Source organism: Mesoplodon bidens, assembly GCF_964165515.1.
Source record: "Mesoplodon bidens genome assembly, chromosome: 10".
Taxonomy (NCBI): Eukaryota; Metazoa; Chordata; class Mammalia; order Artiodactyla; family Ziphiidae; genus Mesoplodon; species Mesoplodon bidens.
In genome coordinates, this window is record NC_138172.1 from 65,908,832 (window position 1) to 65,925,305 (window position 16,474).

General features: G+C 57.7%; 1 protein-coding gene across 11 annotated transcripts in view; it reads left to right on the top strand.

Moving 5' to 3' along the window:
- The window catches only part of SYNGAP1 (synaptic Ras GTPase activating protein 1), a 30,402-nt gene that overhangs the window by 10,340 nt on the left and 3,588 nt on the right, over positions 1 to 16,474 (top strand). For 3 of the 11 annotated variants that reach the window (XM_081246750.1, XM_081246755.1, XM_081246752.1), the window contains 16 exons: positions 1,775 to 1,866; positions 2,290 to 2,411; positions 4,687 to 4,840; positions 5,066 to 5,164; positions 6,549 to 7,172; positions 7,303 to 7,447; positions 7,665 to 7,809; positions 9,345 to 9,581; positions 9,712 to 9,913; positions 10,126 to 10,304; positions 10,958 to 10,999; positions 11,369 to 12,443; positions 12,869 to 13,042; positions 14,163 to 14,374; positions 15,523 to 15,613; positions 15,881 to 16,465. In XM_081246750.1, the coding sequence (XP_081102876.1) occupies positions 1,775 to 1,866; positions 2,290 to 2,411; positions 4,687 to 4,840; positions 5,066 to 5,164; positions 6,549 to 7,172; positions 7,303 to 7,447; positions 7,665 to 7,809; positions 9,345 to 9,581; positions 9,712 to 9,913; positions 10,126 to 10,304; positions 10,958 to 10,999; positions 11,369 to 12,443; positions 12,869 to 13,042; positions 14,163 to 14,374; positions 15,523 to 15,613; positions 15,881 to 16,348 (4,061 nt within the window). In that variant the 3' untranslated portion in view covers positions 16,349 to 16,465. Of the gene's footprint in view, positions 1 to 1,774; positions 1,867 to 2,289; positions 2,412 to 4,686; positions 4,841 to 5,065; positions 5,165 to 6,548; positions 7,173 to 7,302; positions 7,448 to 7,664; positions 7,810 to 9,344; positions 9,582 to 9,711; positions 9,914 to 10,125; positions 10,305 to 10,957; positions 11,000 to 11,368; positions 12,444 to 12,868; positions 13,043 to 14,162; positions 14,375 to 15,509; positions 15,614 to 15,880; positions 16,466 to 16,474 lie in introns of those variants that run through there. The other 8 variants (XR_014016902.1, XM_081246756.1, XR_014016903.1 and 5 more) reach the window with 6 other exon arrangements.

The window sequence follows — 16,474 nt, forward strand, 5'->3', positions numbered from 1 at the left end:
GAAGGGGTTGTCCTGAGACAGTGGTTGTGGTTGTACTTCTCATGTGAATGAAGGATGTTTGTGCTTTGGGGATACGGGGATACCTTGATGTGGTCAGGATCATGGTATACTCAAACATGTGTTTTAGAGGTTAAAGTGGCTTCCCCTGTGTGGGGGCCCTGTGTGTGTCTCTGGGTTAAATGTCCCCTTCTGTTACGTGCTGCCCACATGACTGCCCGAGGGACTCGGGCCCCACATCCACACTAGCAGCTCTCATGTGAGTGTCTGGGTCCAAGTATGTACTCCCCTGTTGCAGTGCTCACATATGTCTAAGCATGTATCCTGTGGGGTATGTGGGCCCCAGGGTCTCAGAATGTGGACCCGTGGCACCCCCCCCCCATTCTCACAGCTGCCTGTATGTCTCATAAGCACCTAGATCCCTTTTTATTTTTTGTATCATGGGTCTTATGTGCACGTACCCCCCACAGCTCGGTGTATGTTTTTGTGCTTTACACATGTGTTCCTGAGGGACTGACAAGGGTTCCTGTGTCATGGGAGCCACATTTTTGTGTGCACATCTCCTAACACCCAGGTTTTAGAGGCCTAGGGAAGCTGGAGACTGATTCTAGGGCAATCTGCAGGCGATTTGCAATTCAGGAGGCCGACAATGAACGTGTAGCTGTGGCCCTCCCTTGTTTTGGAAACTAGAGGGTTAACAGGCAGCTCTTCCGGTCCACCCCCCCCCCAGCATGTAGCTTCTTGTTGCCATGGAGATGGTAGCCCCGCCCCTGATGCAGCACCTGCCCCCCCATTGGCTGCAGTGGTGACTGTGGGGCTGAGGGGGGAGCCCAGGCCTGGGCAGCCATTCTGGAGCTGGAGCCCGAGCTTGGCATCCCCCCACTTTCATTCTCCTCTAGCCACTTGGCCCCTCTAAATTCCCTGGCAGCAGAGCCTCAGCTTTCCTCCTCCCAGCTGCCACCCTTCTTGACTCTGAGCAGTCTGAGCTTCATCGGCATTCATCTCCCCTCCTCCTCCTCCTCTCCCTGCCCTCACTTGGGAGTCCCCCGAGTCCTCACGGCCCATCTTCCCCACTCCCTGCCCGTTCCCCTGCATTCTTTTCTTTTCCCCTTTCCCCCTTCACTTCTGAGTCCCTGCCACTGCAGTGCACGTGGAACCAGCCCCTTCTCCCCTCCCCCCCACCCCTTCCTTTAATTTTCTGTCCCCAGGCTTTTTCCGCTTCCAGTCCTCACAGGTCCCTTCCAAGACTTCCCCCTCCAGTCCAGGGAGGGGGTCATGGGAGGTAGCTCTGGCCCTCCAGACAGACAGGGGTTCCAGGAGTGGGGGCCAGGTGGAAGTTGTGCCCAGCTGAGGGAGGAGGAAGGCCTGCCTCTGGTCAATGACCTTTAACCCGACTTTCCCCACCAGCTCGCCCCTTCCTGGGGGGGTGGGCACCAAGGACCTAGGTTCTGTGGATTTTCGGTGTCCTTTATTCCTGGAGTTTTAGTGACCCTCTCAGCCATGCCCCTTTGCTGACTGCCAGGCCCAGCCCCAGTCATGGGCCTAAGGCCTCCCACCCCGTCCCCCTCCGGGGGCTCCGGCTCGGGTTCCTTGCCCCCTCCTTCCCGCCGCCAGCTTCTCAGCCGCCGCTGCTCTTCCTGCTGCTTTCCGGGGGGTAGGTGAGGCTGGAGCTAAGGGGCAGAGGGAGGTGGGCGAGTGTGCTGGGGCCAGGGGTGGAAACCTGGGCTAACGGCGACCCCCTCCCCAACTTCCGTTCCGGCCCTTTTCTCCCCTCCAGAATACCACTTGGGTCGCTCGAGGAGGAAGAGCGTCCCAGGGGGGAAGCAGTACAGCATGGAGGCCGCCCCCGCTGCACCCTTTCGGCCCTCGGTGAGTGAAGGCGCCTGCCAGATGTGGCTCAGCTGGGTCCCCTCCCCTCCAGCCCCAGCTGGAGCCTGAGGATTATGAGAAAGGGGGAAGGAGGGGAGAGAGAGAGAGTGTATGTGTGTGTGCCCCCACCTCTTTGGTTTCCCCCTTCTTGGCTCTGCCCCCCTGCTTCTCAGACCAGCCCTCCCACCTTCTCCAGGCTGGGGTGTGTGTGTGTATGTGTGTGTTTGTGTGTACACTCGCATCCGTGAGAGCACAGGAAGGCAAACTGGTAGCAGGGCTCCTATCCCCCTTTCCTCGCCTCTAGAGATTTCCCTTTTCCCCCCATCCCACCTTCATCCAGGGACTCTTTACCAGCTGAGCGGTGAGGAGGTAGAACTGACCCTACCCCAAAACACACCTATCCCCATTTCCCCCCCCACCCAGCAAGGCTTTCTGAGCCGGAGGCTAAAAAGCTCCATCAAACGTACGAAGTCACAACCCAAACTTGACCGGACCAGCAGCTTTCGCCAGATCCTGCCTCGCTTCCGAAGTGCTGACCATGACCGGTACAGGGCCTGGAGCGGTGGGCTAGAGCGGGGTGGGATGAGTTGGATGCAGTGTAGGGGCCTCCAGAGTGAGGTTGGAGGGGTGGGGGTTCTCAGAGTGTAGAGCTTGCCGGCTTCAGATTGATTGAGAGGTGTGGTGGGGCAGGGGTCAGAACAGAGGAGCAGCAGGAGAGGGGCGGGGTGCAGGGTGCCCGGAGAGGGTGAGCTGCGGGGCAGGAAAGGGGGTGAAGGTGAAGCCAAGGAGGGATGGACTCTTCTGACCGACAGAAGGATGGGCTCCAGCCCAGGATGGAAGAAGCTGTACAGAAGGACAGAGAAGGAGTGACAGAGCCTGGGAGGAACATTTAAGGAATCCAGGGAAGGGGCGGTGGGCTGGTTGGTAGGAGGAGAGAGTGTGATCCAGGTAGATGGTATGAGGGAAGGGTGGCAGGGTGGGGTGGGGCTGGCAGGTATTATGGAGGAGAGAAGGTGCAGCGTGGAGCGTGACAGAGAAGGGGAGGTGGCACGGGTATGCAGGTCAACAGACTGGGGAGGGGAGGTTGGAGGGTTAATCCATGGACTGAAGCCTGAGGAAGAAGCCCGCAGAGAAGTCCGGAGTGCACTGTCTCTGAGGCTGGGCTTGAAGGAAATCTTGTTTGCTCCTGTGGTCTGCTCTTCGGGGTCCCTCTTTGGGTTTCCCCCTCACCCAGTCCGCCCCCGCCGCCCCAGGGAGAACCCTGTCCTTCCTTTCCCCCATGTCTGGCCGCCCCCGGGATGGGGCAGGTAGGGGAGGTTGGGATAGGTGAGTCACACCTTCCCCTCCCCCCTCCTATGTCACCGGAGCTGGATTTGGGGAGGGGGGTGGTGTGAGGGCCTGGTATTCCTGGCCACGGGGGCGGGGGGCCGGGGGAGCGTCGTGCTGACGGCAACAGAGCCCAAGATGACGGGGCTGCTATAAATAGCTCCATGGAGGCTCCCACACCCGAGCTCCCCCTCCCGCTTCCCTACTGCTCTCTACTCTTCATCCCCTAGCCGGCTCTGAGCAAACTGTCCTGTGGTCCCGGCCTCCACTCCCCTCAGTGCCTTTCACCTTCTGCCTTCCCTGTGGTCCCGGCCTCCACTCCACTCAGTGCCTTTCACCTTCTGCCCTCCCGCACTGATTTTCCCAAGTTCGTCCCCCCACCCCACCCCCGTCCCCCACCTCTGTTCCCACGTCCAGCTCTCCAGTGGCCTCTCCTCATCTTCTCCCATCCTGTCTTTCTGCACACACCTTTCCCTCCTCCTTTTCTCCTTCTCGCCCTATCTGTTCTTCCCCAGTCCCCATTTTCAGTCCCTTATCTCCATTGTCACTCTTCTGCCCAGAATCCTTCTTCTATTTCTTATGATTTTCCCTCACTCTTTCCCCCGATTCTGCTAAAACTTGTCCTCTTAGGTTGTTCATTTTTGGATTTATTAAGTGCTTTTTAGGCACTACCTGTGTGCCAAGGCCCAGAGCAACATCTTTGAACTTCTGCTTCTTTCTTTTTTAAATTTATTTATTTTATTTATTTATTTTTGGCTGCACTGGATCCCCATTGCAGTGCATGGGCTTTCTCTAGTTGCGGAGAGTGGGGGCTGCTCTTCATTGCGGTGTGCCGGCTTCTCATTGCGGTGGCTTCTCTGTTGCAGAGCACAGGCTCTAGAGCACAGGCTCAGTAGTTGTGGCACATGGTCTCAGTTGTTGTGGCTCACGGGCTCTAGAGCGCAGGCTCAGTAGTTGTGGCACACAGGCTTAGTTGCTCCGCAGCACGTGGGATCTTCCTGGACCAGGGCTCCAACCCGTGTCCCCCGCGTTGGCAGGCGGATTCTTAACCACTGCGCCACCAGGGAAGCCCCTGTACTTCTGGTTCTTTACTCCCACCTTTTTCCCCTTATATTGAAGCTGTGGTTTTGGCGGGGGAGGTGTCACATAGAAGTCCCACCTAGAAGTGTCCAAGGCCCACCTGTTCTTTTTTTTTCTTCAATGGTCCCTTTCTGGGTTGAGATATTTCTAGGTGTCCCCAGTCCTCACAACCCATTAGGTGGTGGATTGAGGGGAGGGGATTTCTTAAAGGGTTCTCATTTCTCTCACATCCTTCATGTCCTTCCCTGGGGATAGGCTGGGTTTCTTTCTGTCTGTGTCTGTGTCCATGTGGGAAGTGGGTTTAGGAGCCCCTTTCCCCAGGTCTCCATCCTAGAGCCAGGTTGGCAATGCAGGCCTGTGTATGTGTAAGCAGAGTGGGGCCCTGACTCTCCCTCCTGGACCCCCGCCTGCCAGGGCCCGGCTGATGCAGAGCTTTAAGGAGTCGCACTCTCACGAGTCCTTGCTGAGTCCTAGCAGTGCGGCCGAGGCCTTGGAGCTCAACCTGGATGAAGATTCCATTATCAAGCCAGTGCACAGCTCCATCCTGGGCCAGGAGTTCTGTTTTGAGGTACTGGGTGTAGGGGGCTGGGGAGGGCCAAAGGGCAGGGGTCACGGAGGGGGAGGGCAGAGAGTCCTGGAGAAAGCGGCAGAGGTGGGGACGTCAAGGAAACAGAAGCCTCTGGGGCTGAGAGAAAGGAGGATAGGCCAGGGAGGAAGAGATGGTGGTGGACTCTCAGTCCTTGGGAGTCATCACCCCTCTAGAGCCCCAACTGACCTCCACAACCCACTCTAGGTAACAACATCATCAGGAACAAAATGTTTTGCCTGTCGTTCTGCGGCCGAAAGGGACAAATGGATCGAGAATCTACAGCGGGCGGTAAAACCCAACAAGGTATTGGGAGTACCGGGTACACAGACAGCACGGGCAAGGCAAAGGTCAAGCTGCAGTGGAAACTGGGGGCCTAGGGGAGAAGGGGACCGAGGAGGAGGGGACCCCATTTTCCTCTGAGTCCCTCATTTCTTTTTCCTTTCTTTCTACCTTATGATGTTTCCCTACCATAAAAATCATAGACTTATGGAACTGATGGGGCTCTGGGAGTCCTCTGGTGCATCTTCCCTGCAAGCAGGGATGTCCCACTAATACCCTGACAGGTGGGCGCCAGGCCCCTGCTTGCAGTGTTTCTGCAGGACACATAGATTTGTCAGGTAGATGAGTCTTTAGACCTTGGTTTCCTCTCTGTATGGTAGGAATGGGGTTGAACTACATAATCTATAAGGTCCCTCTGGCTCAAAAATTCTGAGTTTGTGTTCTTCCCAGGAGAAATGCTCCCAGTTCCGTGAGCTGTTCTCTGTTTCCCAGTTTCCAGTGAGCTCACAGTCCTCGTGGCCTCCTCTGTGGGAACCCTTGTTTGTCAATGTCCTTCTTAAAAACTAGACCCAAAATGCTGGATGTGATCTGCCCCATGCAGAGTACAAACACCGGGCTTTTTTCACACTGTGGCATCACCTGAGCCTCACTGGTCAATTGTCATCCTCCAGGCCCTTTTCACACTAACTATATAGTCTCAGCTGCTGCATTTATGCATTTTTTGCAATTACCTTTCGATTGTCTTTGAAGGACTCCTCAGTTCTCCTGTTCAAATTCCACCCTAATATTTTGGGTTTATTATTCTAGCTTTTAAAATCTTTTCTCAGTACGAATTCTGTCATCTGATGTATGAGCTCCCTCTGTATCAGTTTCCTGCGGCTGCTGTAACAAATTACCACTCTCTGGACTGCTTAACACAACAGAAATTTATTCTCTGACAGTTCAGGAGATTGGAAGTCAAAAATCAAGGTGTCAGCAGGGCCTTGCTCCCTCGGAAGCTCTAGGAAGAATTCTCCCTTGTCCCTTCATACCCTCTGGTGGTTGCCGGCAGTCTCAGGCATCCCTTGACTTCTTGCTGCATCTCTGCACTTTCTGCCTCCATCTTCATGTGGTCATCTCCCCTCAGTGTGTCTCTGGTCTCCAAATCTCCCTCTCCATATAGACCCCAGTCATTGGATTTAGGGTCCACCCTCATCCAGTACGACCACGTCTCAAGTGACTATAGTCACTTAATGTGACTATAAGATATGAATTCCGGGGTGACACGGTTTAATCCCGCACACGCCTTCTCAGCCCTGTGATTGCTGGTGTCGGAGGCTGTCTGGCTTTTTCACCGTCTCTCCTCTTTTGATGTCTCTGTCTCTCTGTCCCTTCCCCTTCATCTGCCGCGCCCGCCCTACCCTGCCAGGACAACAGCCGCCGGGTGGACAACGTGTTGAAGCTGTGGATCATAGAGGCGCGGGAACTGCCCCCCAAGAAGCGGTACTATTGCGAGCTCTGCCTGGATGATATGCTGTATGCACGCACCACCTCCAAGCCCCGCTCGGCCTCGGGGGACACCGTCTTCTGGGGCGAGCACTTCGAATTCAACAACCTGCCAGCCGTCCGGGCCCTGCGGCTGCACCTGTACCGTGACTCAGACAAAAAGCGCAAGAAGGACAAGGCGGGCTATGTCGGCCTGGTGACTGTGCCTGTGGCCACCCTGGCTGGGCGCCACTTCACAGAGCAGTGGTACCCCGTGACCCTGCCGACAGGCAGTGGGGGCTCCGGGGGTATGGGGGGCTCGGGAGGGGGAGGGGGCTCGGGTGGCTCAGGGGGCAAGGGCAAAGGAGGTTGCCCGGCTGTGCGGCTGAAAGCGCGTTACCAGACAATGAGCATCCTGCCCATGGAGCTCTATAAGGAGTTTGCAGAGTACGTCACCAACCATTATCGGATGCTGTGTGCGGTGTTGGAGCCCGCCCTGAATGTCAAGGGCAAGGAGGAGGTCGCCAGCGCGCTGGTTCACATCCTGCAGAGTACGGGCAAGGCCAAGGTGAGTACTGGGCCCTCAGGACAAGGTGACCTGGGAGTGCACACTCGTGGGGATAGTAAGGGTAGGGCACATCTGTCTTCATCAGCTTGGGTTGGACAGAGGCTGACCCTTGGCTTTTCCTGGCCCCCAGGACTTCCTTTCAGACATGGCCATGTCTGAGGTGGACCGGTTCATGGAACGGGAGCACCTCATATTCCGCGAGAACACACTCGCCACTAAAGCCATAGAAGAGTACATGAGACTGATTGGTCAGAAATACCTCAAGGATGCCATCGGTATGGCCCACCCACAGGTGTTCTTCCCAAACCTGCCAGATGCCCACCCCAGCCCTAAATGTAGCTACTCCAGACCCCAAGTCCACCCTGCCTCAGCTTGATGCTTCTGGGCCCAGAGTCCCCTCCAACCTGATTCCAAGATTCCCCAAACCCTGGCAGCCCCTGTCCCTGCCCTTCGAAAGTGTGACCGTCCTCCACTGTGCCCCCACCTCCACAGGGGAATTCATCCGTGCTCTGTATGAATCTGAGGAGAACTGTGAGGTGGACCCCATCAAGTGCACGGCGTCCAGTCTGGCAGAGCACCAGGCCAACCTGCGGATGTGCTGTGAGTTGGCCCTGTGCAAGGTGGTCAACTCCCATTGGTGAGACTGGGAACCCTGGGTTGGGGGGCCAGGGTTGGGGGAGTCGTGTGTTCATCTCTTCATCCATCTGTCCATCTTCAAAGAGGACTGAGAACCAGTTATGGGCAAAGCATTGTGCTTGGTGCTGTAGAGCAGACAGAGAGCCATGAGGCTTGGCCCCTGCCCTCAGAGGACCTGCACCAGAATGAGTAGGGACAGATTAGATATGCAGAAAGCCACAGAACGGTACAGTATGTGTTAAGTTCCAAGTGAGGGTACCCCCTCCCCTTGCCTCCACAATGCAACATAAGGTCAGAGAAGGCAGATCTTTGACTGAGATAAGCAGGGAAGTCTTCATGGAGGAGGTGCCCCCAGGGCTGTGCTTGGAAGACTGGGTCAGGTTCTGATGTATAGATATGGTGGGCTGAGAAGACGTTTCGGGAGAAGGCTGTGGAACAGGCCCACACATGAAGGTGAGAGGTCCTGGGACAGCAGGCAGAGGTAGTTTAGTGGAGCGTGTGGCTCACAGTGGAGAGTGATGGGAGACGTGTCTGGACAGGGCGAGGAGAGTTAGAATCTGAAGGCCTCCGCTGCCAGGTAAAGGAGTTGGAGCTCATTGGTAGGTCATGGGATGCCAAGCAGTATCATGATTGAGAAGGTTAATTCTTAAATGGAGGTGGGTGTGGCGGGTGGCTGGAGTAGGGAGAATGAAGTCCAGGCTAGTTGGGGACTGTTGTTAATGGTTCAGGCATGGAAATCATAGCCTGAGTCAGGATGGTAGCAGGAAAAGTAGAAAGGGGCTACTGTAAGGACCCTCTGCGGAAAGGATCAACAGGAGTCATCGGCTAAGTGGAAAGGAGGGGGCATGTCTGTGGGGAGCAAGGACGACTCCCAAGGCCATGAGGCTGGTGGTTGGGAGACCGGTGGCCTCACTGACAGAACTGGGGAGTCAGGAGGGGGAGCCCAGTGGCGGTTGGAGGTGTGGGGGGCGATGCTGAGCTCCACTTTACACCAGTTAGAGTTTAAGGTGTCAATGGGACATTGAAGAGGAGGACCAGGGAGGTGGGGAGAGTGAGCTCTGAGCCATTCCAGGGACTGGGGATCATGCCTGGGACACCTCCATCCCCATTTCCCTGGAATCCAGAAGAGTTGGGGGGTCCGAGCTCCCTGTACCTCGAGTGACCCTCCATCTCTCTCCCATTTCTGTCTCTCCCTGGTGTCTTTCTTCTCCTCCTCTCCTTGTCTCTCTCACACTTGCCCCTGTCTCTCTCCCGCGTGTTCTTCTCCCCTCACCTCCTCTCCCCTCCATTCTCTCTCCCTATCCTGTCTGTCCCCTCTGTCCCCTCTGCCATAGCCCTCTTCCTCCAGCAGCCTCCTGTCCTCCTCCTGCACTCCCTTCCTCCCTCCCTGTCGCTCTCACCTCTGTGAGGGTTCCACACCCTCACCTCCTTCCACCCCCCTCAGCATGTTCCGTGGAAGCTGAGGGTCTCTGGGGCTCAGTCCCGGTCTCTCTCTTTCTCTCTCTCTCTCTCTGTCTCCCCACCCCGTCCCCTCAGCGTGTTCCCGAGGGAGCTGAAGGAGGTGTTTGCATCTTGGCGGCTGCGCTGCGCAGAGAGGGGCCGGGAGGACATCGCAGACCGGCTGATCAGCGCCTCGCTCTTCCTGCGCTTCCTCTGCCCGGCCATCATGTCACCCAGTCTCTTTGGGCTCATGCAGGAGTACCCAGATGAGCAGACCTCGCGAACCCTCACCCTCATCGCCAAGGTCATCCAGAACCTGGCCAACTTTTCCAAGTGAGGGAAGCCTCAGGCTGGGTGTCAGACGGGGCTGGAGTGGGCAGGAAGGGTCTCCCGAGTCCCTAGAGACAGGCGTGGGTTGGAGGCCTTCTGGGTGTGACCTGTACCTTCTGGATGCTTTGGCCAGGTTTACCTCAAAGGAGGACTTTCTGGGCTTCATGAACGAGTTTCTGGAGCTGGAGTGGGGTTCCATGCAGCAGTTCCTGTACGAGATCTCCAACCTGGACACACTGACCAATAGCAGTAGCTTTGAGGGTTACATCGACCTGGGCCGAGAGCTCTCCACGCTGCACGCCCTGCTCTGGGAGGTGCTGCCCCAGCTCAGCAAGGTGAGCATAGGCCCCTTGGCCTGTCCTCAGGTCACCAGAGGCTCCTGTGGCCCGGAGACCACCCCCTGTGCAGATTCTTCCCTCCTCCTGTCCCCAGACACGTCACTGCCACTTCCAATGCCACTTCCCCAGCCGACTCCTTCTACCTGAACTCTCTGAGACCCCCTTAAAGCTGGGCTCTTAGCCCCCGGGTAATAGCCTCCCTATTCCAGGAAGCCCTCCTGAAGCTGGGCCCACTGCCCCGGCTCCTCAACGACATCAGCACAGCTCTGAGGAACCCCAACATCCAACGGCAGCCGAGCCGTCAGAGCGAGCGGCCCCGGCCTCAGCCTGTGGTGCTGCGGGGCCCTTCAGCCGAGATGCAGGGCTACGTGATGCGGGACCTCAACAGGTGAGCTCCCAGGACCCCAGGCCTGTGCCCTAGGCGCCCTTATGCTTCTGTCCTGGATACACTCCGCTGGGCCCCATGTGCCTTTCTCGAGGGCTTGAAAGAAAGGAAAGAGAAGCGTTTTCTCAGAGAAAACGGTAAGGAGACAGGTCCAGTCAGTAGTTAGCTGCAAGCCAGAGGGAGCAAGGAATGTAGAGCCCCCCCAAAACATGCTGAGATTCCGCCAGCTCCAGCCTGGCGTAAGCCTAGGAGGTCTTTCTCACTGCTCAGAGCTGGGGTTCAGCCCGTACACTTGGACTAGCCACCTGGTGTCAGAACATTCAGATAGCTCTGTATTAGTTGGTAAAGCAGCACCATCCCCAGCCCCGCCACCAGGACCCCTCAAACCTTGCCCCGATTCAGCATTAGAGCAGTAGCCCCTGGACCCCACCCCGCAGAGCCTCCCCACCACAGCCTCCAGGCTGGGAGGCGCACAGAGCCACAGCTGCCGCTCGTTGTTTTGATGACCATCCTGCTCGTTCCTCTGCCCGCATCTCTCCCTCCATGATACCATACCCATCCCACCATCCCCGCCTCTCCTTCCACACATCCCCAACTTCCACCTGCCTCTCTCCTTCTCTCTGTCTGTGCTCGTCCCTCTTCCCATCTCTCTCCAGCTCCATCGACCTTCAGTCCTTCATGGCTCGAGGCCTCAACAGGTGAGGGGCTCTCCCCTCCCCCGCCAACCCCGACTCCAGTGGCCATCACCTCCCTCCGCTCCTCTTCTCCATGCGCCCTCATCTCCTCCACATGTGCCCAGACCTGCCCCTCATGCCTCCTCCTGCTGCCCCATCTCCCCTTCTCCAGGCCTCCCTCCCTTCCCGGAGGGGCCCTGTCCCATCCTATTTCCTTCACATCCCCTCCCATCCCCCCAGCCTGCCTGCCCTCTCCCGAGCTGCAAACGTCAGCTCTCAGCCCTTCCCTGCGGGTCCCACTCTTCACCCCAGGCCTATGCTGGACCACAGAGGCTCTACTGCCAGTAGTCTGGGTCTTACCTCCCACTCGTGTGCCCGCTTCCCTTCCTGCAGCTCTATGGACATGGCTCGCCTCCCCTCCCCAACCAAGGAAAAGCCCCCACCACCACCGCCTGGTGGGGGGAAAGACCTGTTCTATGTCAGCCGCCCACCCCTGGCCCGGTCCTCACCCGCGTACTGCACGAGCAGCTCGGACATCACAGAACCGGAGCAGAAGATGCTGAGTGTCAACAAGAGCGTCTCCATGCTGGACCTGCAGGGTGACGGGCCTGGTGGCCGCCTCAACAGCAGCAGTGTGTCCAACCTGGCAGCCGTCGGAGACCTGCTGCACTCGAGCCAGGCCTCCCTGACTGCGGCCTTGGGGCTGCGGCCCGCGCCTCCTGGCCGCCTCTCCCAGGGGAGTGGCTCATCCATCACGGCAGCCGGCATGCGTCTCAGCCAGATGGGCGTCACCACGGACGGTGTCCCTGCCCAGCAACTGCGCATACCCCTCTCCTTCCAGAATCCTCTCTTCCACATGGCTGCTGATGGGCCAGGCCCCCCAGGGGGCCATGGAGGGGGCGGAGGCCACGGTCCACCCTCCTCCCATCACCACCATCACCACCATCACCACCACCGAGGTGGAGAGCCCCCAGGGGACACCTTCGCCCCATTCCATGGCTATAGCAAGAGCGAGGACCTCTCCTCAGGGGTCCCCAAGCCCCCCGCTGCTTCCATCCTCCACAGCCACAGCTACAGTGATGAGTTTGGACCCTCTGGCACTGACTTCACCCGTCGGCAGCTCTCACTCCAGGACAACCTGCAGCACATGCTGTCTCCTCCCCAGATCACCATTGGTCCCCAGAGGCCCGTTCCCCCAGGCCCTGGAGGTGGGAGCGGCGGTGGGGGCAGCGGTGGGGGTGGCGGGGGCCAGCCGCCTCCGTTGCAGAGGGGCAAGTCTCAGCAGTTGACAGTCAGCGCTGCCCAGAAACCCCGTCCGTCCAGCGGGAACCTGTTGCAGTCGCCGGAGCCAAGTTATGGCCCTGCCCGTCCGCGGCAGCAGAGCCTCAGCAAAGAGGGCAGCATTGGGGGCAGCGGGGGCAGCGGCGGCGGAGGGGGTGGGGGGCTCAAGCCCTCCATCACCAAGCAGGTAGGTGGGGGTGGGAGGAAGGCCAGAGGGGTGAAGAGCAGGGAGGGAAGAAGGAAACGGGTTGGGGGTGGTGGTAGAGTCTGTGGTTTGAAGTTACAATTTTCTCACTTCCTTTCATTCATTAAACAAATGTTCGTAGAGGGCTTGCTTTGCGCCACGTGCTGTTCTAGGCACTGTGCACTTGGCAGTGAACGACAGACAAAACTCCCTGCCCTCATGGGGCTCCTGAGGGGAGATATGATGAATAACTAATATAGCTTTCACGAGGTGATGGGTGCTAGCGCAGGGGACAGGCTGGGGACTCTCATCTAGTGCGGGGGACAGGAAGGGGACCCTCGTCTCTTTGGGCAGTGCTCCCTCCCTCTAAAAGCACTCCGCCTCCTCCCACCTTCCCTCTCTCCTGCCCCCACCTCTCCCTGCCCCAGCATTCTCAGACGCCATCCACACTGAACCCCACGATGCCGGCCTCCGAGCGGACGGTGGCCTGGGTCTCCAACATGCCTCATCTGTCAGCTGACATCGAGAGCGCCCACATCGAGCGGGAAGAGTACAAGCTCAAGGAATACTCGAAGTCCATGGACGAGAGCCGGCTGGATAGGGTACGCAGGGCCCTCCCTGCCCCAAACCCCATCTTACCCTTTACCCACAGGGCAGGCTTCTAGTCCCTTCCAAGGGCAACATCTGTGGTCAGGTAGTTACGATAAAAAAAAAGGACAAAGACCCTGATGTCTTCTCCTGAGAAGCCCTCAGTCTGTCAGGGAAGGCCAGATACAGTCCATTGAAAAACCCATTTCAACTCTGTTATTTTGGGTTACACACATCATAGACTGTCTGGGGAAAAGCATGCTCTATATTAGGCTGCCTCTGTGTTCTTCCCCAGGGAGAACATGTTGAAGCCCTGGCTCCTGTGAGTTCTCAGGAAAGGGGAAATTACTTCACTAGCAGTGGGAGCTGTACGTTGGGTGAGGGGCAGAATGGTCGTACCAGGACCCATGCATGGCTTACCCAGTCACTGTCCCATAGGCCTCGGTGACAGAGGGTTGGTGGTCAGGGGGAGGGTGGTGTGTATTGGCCCACGTGTGGAAAGACTGTTCAGACTCTCAGCTGGTGGTGGTCCCAAGCAAAAGTCAGCAGGAGCTCTGGCCTTCACACACTTAGCAGAAAGTTCCTTGGGAGCCGTTGCTGCGAGGACCCTGAAGAAGAGGGTAGCTACAGCGTTAGATTATATATACAGAATACATGACTGCAACTTGGGGAAGCAGAGAGGCTTTTGGGGAGAAGTGGTCTGTGACCAAAGGAAAATGTTGGGATTGATGTAGATGGACCTGAGCTAAGAGAATATCTTCAGGCCTTATAATAAATTATTTCCAGCACCATTTAACAAGCTGAGGCCAAAATGCATTCCACGTGTGTCAGTCTGTCCAGGCTCCTGTATGGGTCCTCCGTGTCCAGATGCACATGTGAGGGCATGTGTGTACCTCTAGGGTGGGGGAGTCCACCATTTTGCTCCATCTTGAGGGAGCCTCAGCCCCACGGAAGGGCCTTCTTAAAGGCCAGTTGTGTGTGTGTGTATGACCAACAGACAGAGAAGGGCTGGAGGAGGCTGGTGGGGTGTCCCTCACCACACGGTGGCTGTGCTTGGCAGTCAAGGGTAGAGGCTGGGTGGTGGGGTCAGGCACAGTCCCCCTCACAGTGCGGGGTCGTGTGCCCGGCGGGCAGGTGAAGGAGTATGAGGAGGAGATCCACTCGCTGAAGGAGCGGCTGCACATGTCCAACCGGAAGCTGGAAGAGTATGAGCGGAGGCTGCTGTCCCAGGAAGAACAGACCAGCAAAATCCTGATGCAGTATCAGGCCCGGCTGGAACAGAGCGAGAAGAGGCTAAGGCAGCAGCAGGCAGAGAAGGACTCACAGATCAAGAGCATCATTGGCAGGTGAGGGGCGGCCCGGGGAGGAGTGGCAAGGGAGAGCCTGAGGCTGAAGAGGGCCAGCGAGCTCCCCCCAGCCCCCAACCACCATCCCCCATCCCCCAACGCAGGACACCAGGAGGAAAGCCCACCACCCTCCTCCCAGGGATGCCACCCACTCCGTCATCACCAGATGAGAGAAACCTCCCGCTTAGTGCATTAAATGTCCCTTTACTAAACCCTGATCTCTCTCCTAGTAGAGTAACTTCTGAAGCCCTTGGAAAATGTACCTCTTACTGTCCAACCATCTCTCTGTGTCTGGACCTGGCCTAGCCTGGGACTCCCCACTGGTTATTCTCAACTCAGCCTGTGATGTTCACCCCAAGTCTAAGCAGGGGTCCCTTGGCCATAGTAGCCCCTGACCATCCCATCCTGGGCCCACCCTCCTCTGCAGCCGTGGAAAGGTACTCCATCAGAAAGTAAATGACGCTTGTTTTAGCCTATGCTCTGTCAAGCCCTGGGCTCCAAAGAGGTGTCTCAGCAAGGGGATCAGTTAGCTTGAGAACTGGGTAGGACCCCCACTCCAACCAGAGCCAGCTCCATTTCCACCCATTCTAAATGTATTTTTGAGTAAGATTAATTAGAAGAAAAAGGTTTGACTGGAAACCTTTTTGAAAACCACTGCTTTGATATCCTTTATGAGAAGTCACCTTGAGAATCTTCACCAAAGGCAGGGAGAGTCCGGGAATGATGACTGTAGAGACCCCTCTCAGGCGAGGGGTGTCTAGGGGCTGCCCTGGAGATGGCCTAGTTTCGGTGAGGTGGGGTGGGGGATGGAGAAGCCAGGTCTTCAGCCACAGGGTCTGAGGGATGGCACTGTCCTGAGTGGGAGCGTGGAGGGCCGGGGTGCCTGGTGGTAGGTAGGGGGTCTCTGAGGCACAGAAACCCGTCCTTAGCAGGGAGATGGTCTTTAGCAGGGAGATGCAAGCATCCCTGAAAGGAAGGTGAATGACAGGGCGTCTTTTGGAGTCAGAACAATGGAGGGATTCTGAACGCGGGGGAGAAGGATGCCCAAGGCTTTTCCAGAGAGCTGTGGGGTTCCCCGGGATCGTGAGCTCCCAGGCAGGCTCCGCGCCTGTGCCCGCCACTAACCCCACTGAAGCCCGTCCCTTCAGGCTGATGCTGGTGGAGGAGGAGCTGCGCCGGGAGCACCCCGCCATGGCTGAGCCGCTGCCCGAACCCAAGAAGAGGCTGCTCGACGCTCAGGTGGAAATTACAATGTCATTTATCTTCTCCGTGTCCCATCCCCATCCATCCCACTGTCCTTCGTGCAGTCACTGCACCAGCCACCCCAGCCCCATTTCCATCCGTCTCTCCCATTGTTCTCCGTTTGTCCACTGGCTGCTCCCGGCAGCCCCCAAGCGACCCCATTTTCATCCCATCGTCTGTGCCTTTGTCACTCCCAGCAGTGTCAGCCCCCCTCCCCTGCTGTGCCTCCCCACCTTGCCTTTCCCACTTCTGTTTGCGTTTCAGGACCTCCTACCAGAACCTCAGACCCCACCAAGTTCCTGGACCCCTGCCCCTGCTGGGCCGCCCCTGTGTGAGTCAGGGAGTTTGGCCTCCTCTGAGCTCCTCTCGGGACAGGAGGGCCAGAGGCTGCAGTTTGCTAGAACAGAGCCCAGGGCAGTAGGAGTGCTAGTGTCCCCAGGCTCCGGCTGGTGCCCTGGGGACTTGGGGTACTCGTCACTGCTGTCCTCTGGGCCACCCAATCCCCATCACTCCTTGACAGCCACTGCTGGGCCTCCTCTTCCCGACTCCTCAGATCCTGAAAGCCCCCTGCCCTGTAAGCTCTCCCTTCCTTCGCTCGGTGTTGAAGCCTTAGCCGCCGCCTTTGGCCTGCCTCTCCCTGTGGTCCTCACTCCTGACTGGCCTCTCCAGCTCCCGGCTGCTCTCCCTCTCTCTCACCAGCCAACCTTTAGGACCTCCCTCCTGCCCCCTTAACCCCTCGTTCTCCCCCAGTTCTGCTCACTTCCCACCCATGCTCCTCTTTCCTCTGCTCTGACCTCCAGGCTTCCCCCCCAGCACCACCAAGGCTCCTGACCCCATGACCCCACTCTCTCCCCCTGC